Source organism: Mesoplodon densirostris, chromosome 1, assembly GCF_025265405.1.
Source record: "Mesoplodon densirostris isolate mMesDen1 chromosome 1, mMesDen1 primary haplotype, whole genome shotgun sequence".
Taxonomy (NCBI): domain Eukaryota; kingdom Metazoa; phylum Chordata; class Mammalia; order Artiodactyla; family Ziphiidae; genus Mesoplodon; species Mesoplodon densirostris.
Window position 1 is genome coordinate 26,100,288 of NC_082661.1, and position 5,590 is coordinate 26,105,877.

The following is a 5,590-nucleotide window of genomic DNA, read 5'->3' on the forward strand; positions in this document are numbered from 1 at the left end:
TCTGCCTTTCTCTGTAAGGGCAGACTTAAGCACACCAGCTTTTCTGCTTTCAAGTTCACATACAACAGCTCCAGCCACAAAAAGAGATGGGCTTTCTTTTCTTGAGCTCAATTCCGAATTCTCAAGGACTGGGATGCGTGGGTCATACGTCCATCTATGGCCAGGTTGACAGATAATGTACAACATGGCAGCCAGAACCCCAACCCAGCGAAGGTGGGTTTCTGGCTGAGGAGTCACTGTTAATGGAGTAGATACGCTAGCTTTTACCTATTTCACAGATAAAACTAGAAAGGTAGATGAATGTAAAAGGCCCTGTATGCCGTGATGCCTTGAAGTGGGCGATGAGGACATGTGGTTTTATAAGAAAAAGATGATCACTTCACTAACTGAGATGATGAATACAAGTAACAAATTTGAAGAGACAGAAACTAATGTAATTTTGAACATATGAGTTTAATTACCTGCTAGACCATCCAGATGGAAATACGTGGTAAATGGGTGGAAACAAAGGAGAGGCATAAACCTAGGAGAGGCAGGCATTTTCAGACAAGTTTAGGTTTAGACATTCACTAGATGGACTGTTTTTTAACATTTAAAATAAAACTTTTACCACAATAAACAGAACAATGTACTAAAACTCACTTCCACAGTTGTCCAAATTATTTTTTTAATCATGATTTAATTTAAAAATTTTTTTTCACCTTTCTTTAACTGTCAAGTTTTCTTTGGCAAATTTATTCAAAACACTAAATTTTCATTTTAGAACCTAGTTTATACTTATATAACAGAGGCCCTAAATTGATCCAGGTTCACCAGGATACCTTTCTCTAAGCCCTAATGGTTTACATCTTCCCTTTAAAATGTATAAATATCTTTTAATTACATTGTCATCCACAAAGACATTCTGGAGAAAAAAATTATGAATTAAACACCTATAAATTCTTCTTCATTTCTGTTATAGTGTAGCAATTTATCATCTAACCCATAGTGGTCTATCAGCTGAGTAAGGCTTAGTTTCTTGTTCTCCTCAGACATAGCTGACTGCAGCTCATAAAGCAACAGCTGGCTACAGCTTCTCCACTTCTTTATTAACATCTGTAACTGAGATAGGTCATTCTGAAACAGAAAAAAAAAAAAAGACATAAATGTATGTCAATAACTAGACAGTCATCCTAACTTACTTAATGAAAGTTGTCAAATCAGTCAATGAGTAGTAGGTTTAAAGGGTAACACATTTGGACATGAATGGGACTTCTACCCAGGAAAAAAGTAGGATGGTTTTAAGTAACTATCACTCAAATTGAGTTCTATGGCTGTTTTGTTTGGTAGAAGCTCTAGGCTATCCTTACCCTCGGGGAAAAATCGAATCATTAAATAGGGCAAAACTATGTAAAGAAGCAACAATATAGGTTAAAAAAAAACAATCTACTTTTTCTACCACAGCTGTACTTTAAAAAATGATACTCAAATTAATATTTTTCAATGTCACTATCTCATAAAACTCAAGTAGTTATATTTAGAGAAGTCCTAAAAATTCAAGAGAGCAAATAAGATACAGTATTCCGTCATTTATTACACATTGCTGGGGAAGAAGGAGCACTTGCTATGTACATGAATGATCCAGGTAAGTAAGGGTCGTCTTCTTCCAAGTGCCCAAATTCTATTTTCTTCAACCTTATCTGTGTTGAAATCTAAAATCTAATATATATTTGTTGTTTCCTTAAAGAAAATGCTCGGAATATTTTAATAATTTGTTACACATAATTGAATAACAAAAGATCATTACCAAAACTACTTTTCATTGTACACTGTGGTCCATTTTTAGCTTTTTTTCTCATTCACTGTCACTGTTGCTTCTGTTCTCATTGCCACTTGCGGCTAACATTTGAAGCTTCTAATACTGCTGTGGGCTGGAAACTAGATAGAAAGCTTCAACTGCACATTACATAAGGGCTGGGACTTTTAAAAGTTATACCTGGTGTTTAGAGGCCTCTGCTGCTCTACTCTGAATCTATGATATATTTGAGTTAAAGCTGTTGGAAGCCAGGCTTCTGGATCCTTGGCTTATTTCTTATTAAGCTAAAATAAACTTTTCTTTTTGAAATACTTTCCTACCATTTATGTAAAAATAAAATAATTAATTGGGCAATGGTTCTGAAATTCTTCTCACCTTTGATCTATACATTTTGACTAGTTTTAGCCTCCGAAGAAGGTCTTCTTTCTCCTGAATCTGCTTCACCAATTTTGCTTTTTCTTTGTTTAATCCATGTTTGGGAAGATTCTCATTCATAAAGTCATTCCGGAGATCACTGCATGACTCAGAATCAAGTGATTTAGGTGCACATGCATTGATATTCTTGAAGGTATTTTTCAAATATGTACGTTCTTCAAATTCACTGTCTATGTGTCTAAAATTTTCTTGAAATTCCAAACAGTTTTCTTCTGTTGAAGGTGCTGGTTTCTCTGCAAAGGTCTGATCATTTTCTTCACTCTCTACTTTAAGTCGTTTGACCACACCATAACAAGAATTAAATGAAGATCTAGTTTTCCTTAATCGTTCCCTAAGGGTTGCACTCATAGGCTGAAAAAGGCATCAAACGTTAATAATGTTAATCAAGAAAAACATTCTTGATATAAATAAATCTACTAGAAATCAAGACCTTACGTTTCTATGGCAGACAGCACTAGATGACTTTCTGTCTCCATATATCTAAAGTAACATCACAAAATGTCTTTAATTCCTGTAAACTCCACTAAGTTTTAATCCCTTTTTATATTAGCAGAGCCGGCACCCTTCTAAAACAGTGCTGAAACACTGATCTCAGTAATCACAAACATGTGTTCAGCAATTGTCCCAAGCCTGACATGGTTAGGTGCTTCAGAGTTACAAATTAAGGAAACGACCTAGATCTTTCCCCCAAAGACCTTCATGATGTCAGATTCAAACTTCCTGCTTGGAATGCTGTAATAACTTGAACTGAAACTAAATGAAAATAATTGGGTCAAGATGAAAATTTGAGGGGAAGGTCCAATACATTATCTCAGGGGAAAGACCTAAAATTATGTTAATAAAATTTTTACTAATTTACACATTAGGTTAACTGACAATGTTCAGTAGACTTGAAACCACCATTGCCACAATACTTAGAAATATAGAATAGATCCACTGAAAGAACTAAGATTTTCATACTTGTTTTCTTGAACTGCTTGTACGGGGAGATGGTGGATTGGCAACAGCCTGTGGAGTGCTAGGTAACACCACAGCTGAGTCTGATGGACTTTCCATCTTGAAATCTTGCTTTACTTCTAAAAAACAAAAAATAATCACAAAACGGAAATCAAATTAACCCACACCCCTATATATTCCTCAATTTTTATCAAAGAATTTTTTGTTTTACATAACATCACCAAGTAAGCCAGCCAACTTCCTTCTTTCACTTAGTTGTGATTCATTCTTGCTTTTTTTTTTTTTTTTGCAGTTTTCCATTTACTTTCCTAAATCGAATTGTGTTGGTCATTATGGTGACTACTAGTTTTTTTCATGACAAGTTAGCTAGCTAGCATCTCGTATGAACAACTCCACATTTGTTTTTATTGATGGATAAAATCCGATAAAATCCTCAAAATCTGCCATATTCGGGGGGGTGAGTTGGATAACAACTTTGGATAGTCAGGAATTCTTTAATTTCATTACAGCAGCTTCACAATGAAAGGAAATGCAACTGAAATCTTGACTCAAAAAAACATAATCAGACCTGTCACGCTACCCTAAATCCTAAAGGCTGTATGCCTAAAACTAACGACCCTACAGGCCTGAGGAATAAGGAGCCCAAGCACAGATAAACTTACTCCTGTCTGCATCGTTTTCGATTAAGCAGCGAAGAGACCCTGAAAAGGAGAGACTGAAGTTTGCTTCTCAAACAAAGGCCATCAACTTTACCGGGAAAAATACCACAGGGAGTCCTCCCTCCCCTCCCGCCACTACAGCAAGCCCTCGAGAGACCCCAGGCCTGAGGTAGAGCTGAGAGGTTTCCTGACCAGGGAAAGGGAGCGCTACTTGACTCCCCACCCAATCCCCGAAAAAGTCCAGTTCTCAGACGCCCACTCCACGCCCAGCACGCTACCTCCCTCCGCCATCCCCGGAGAGCGTAAAGGACTCACCCAGCTGCTGCCTGCAGCCGGGAGCCTCAGAGGCAGGTCCGCGCGGGAGGCGGAAGAGACGCGCGATTGGCCAGATTGACTGACGCGCGCAGCTCCACTTAGCCCTGCGCCCGGAGCGGCGGGACTGCGCGCGCGCGGCCGCGAGCCTCCGCAAGGGGGCGGGGCGAGGCGGCGCGGGAGGGGCCGAAAAGCGTGATTGGCCAGGTTGACAGAGGCACGCGGCTCTTCTCCGCCCAGCGCCCGAGAGCTGTGGGACTCAGCGCGCGCGCGCGGCCGCAATCCTTAGCAGCAGTTGGGCACTCTCCGGAATGAGCTTAAAACGAGTAACCGATTCCGGGAGGGGCGCGCTTTTATTCACGGCTTCCCCTCCCTCCTCTCTCCTTGCATCGCCTTCCCTTCCTGCTTCCTAGTTTTTGTGTGTTTGTGAAGGACGCCTGAGAATGCCCCTCCCGTTCTCCTGGCTCCCGTCAGTCCCTTCTCCGCGCTCCCCCCAGCAAAGGCCTTTCCTCAGACTCCCCGGGACCCAGAGCCGCGCGGCGGGCTGTGTGTTAAATTTACAGCTTGTGAACTCCAAAGGCAGAGACCACGAAAGAGCAGCGCGGGGTTCAATGGCCTGTTGACAGTCAAACACGCTAGCAGTCTCTCTGAGAGCCCCGGCGGATGCAGTTGAGCTCTTTTGTAGCCTTCGCTGCCGCACACTCTGCGGTCCCGCCACGGGTTTTCGGCCGGATCTACCTCAAAAGTTAGATTTCTTAGCTTGGCTTCGAATCTTGTCGTCAAATCTGAGAGAAAATGTAGCCCAAGGAAATCTGTTGTGGTGCAACACAGGAAGCAGAACAATCACTTAATAAGATTGGGTTGGTCCAGAATTGGGGTGATTGAGGCAGATAGGGCCCTGGCTGAGTACTGGGCAGCGGCATCCTCAGTCTAAAATAATCCTCGTTTCCTGTGTGGTGACGTCCCGTTGCTGTGCAACAACAAAGTTAACTAAATTGGGTGGAGCCCTGGGTTTAGGAAAAGACAGCTGAGTAATTTCTGAGTCGCGCGGAAGTTGGGAATTTTAACGGGCCAGTGTTCGAATCCCAGTGAATGGCCATTTTAAACGTTAACCCTGTCTTTTTTACTAACATCTGATAGTAATGGCTTAAAGGTAGCTAGGATCCAGAAGGAATTCACTGAGTGCTAAACAGTGGGATGTAAATATGGAACCTGAAAACAACTTAATACAGTGATTAAGGACATAAATGTTGGAGTCAAATTGCCTAGGTTCAAATCCCAGCACCATCATTTTGTGTGCTTTGTAAGGTAGTGTCGCTGTGCCTCGGTTTCCTCATCAGTAAAGTGGAGATAATAGTATCAACCTCCTAGGGTTTGGAGAATTAAATGAGCATTCATGACAGGCAGTGAAAAGCGTCAGTAGGTATCTAAG

At 41.2% G+C, this 5,590-nt stretch overlaps 1 protein-coding gene across 3 annotated transcripts; it reads right to left on the reverse strand.

Annotated features, from left to right (window-relative positions):
- Nucleotides 1–434: 434 nt before the first annotated feature.
- On the reverse strand, nucleotides 435–4,253 carry SFR1 (SWI5 dependent homologous recombination repair protein 1). 3 transcript variants are annotated; one of them, XM_060104081.1, is made up of 5 exons: nucleotides 4,162–4,253; nucleotides 3,850–3,888; nucleotides 3,191–3,306; nucleotides 2,171–2,581; nucleotides 435–1,116 (listed from the first exon to the last, which is right to left on the reverse strand). In XM_060104081.1, exons 3-5 carry the CDS (start codon nucleotides 3,284–3,286, stop codon nucleotides 925–927), a joined length of 699 nt encoding a protein of 232 aa, XP_059960064.1. In that variant the 5' UTR covers nucleotides 3,287–3,306; nucleotides 3,850–3,888; nucleotides 4,162–4,253; the 3' UTR covers nucleotides 435–924. The 3 variants fall into 3 exon arrangements, with proteins under 3 accessions (XP_059960064.1, XP_059959893.1, XP_059959974.1); XM_060103910.1 differs by lacking the exon at nucleotides 4,162–4,253 and adding an exon at nucleotides 4,125–4,141; XM_060103991.1 differs by lacking the exon at nucleotides 3,850–3,888 and having other exon boundaries at nucleotides 4,162–4,243.
- Between the last annotated feature and the right edge of the window lie 1,337 nt (nucleotides 4,254–5,590).

Excerpts from the sequence above, each read along its gene's own strand:
- SFR1 (XM_060103910.1), bottom strand. Across the intron at positions 3,307-3,849 it reads CGAAAACGATGCAGACAGGA|AAGTAAAGCAAGATTTCAAG; the intron begins GTAAGTTTATCT and ends TTTGTTTTTTAG. Across the intron at positions 2,582-3,190 it reads CAAGCAGTTCAAGAAAACAA|CCTATGAGTGCAACCCTTAG; the intron begins GTATGAAAATCT and ends TGCCTTTTTCAG.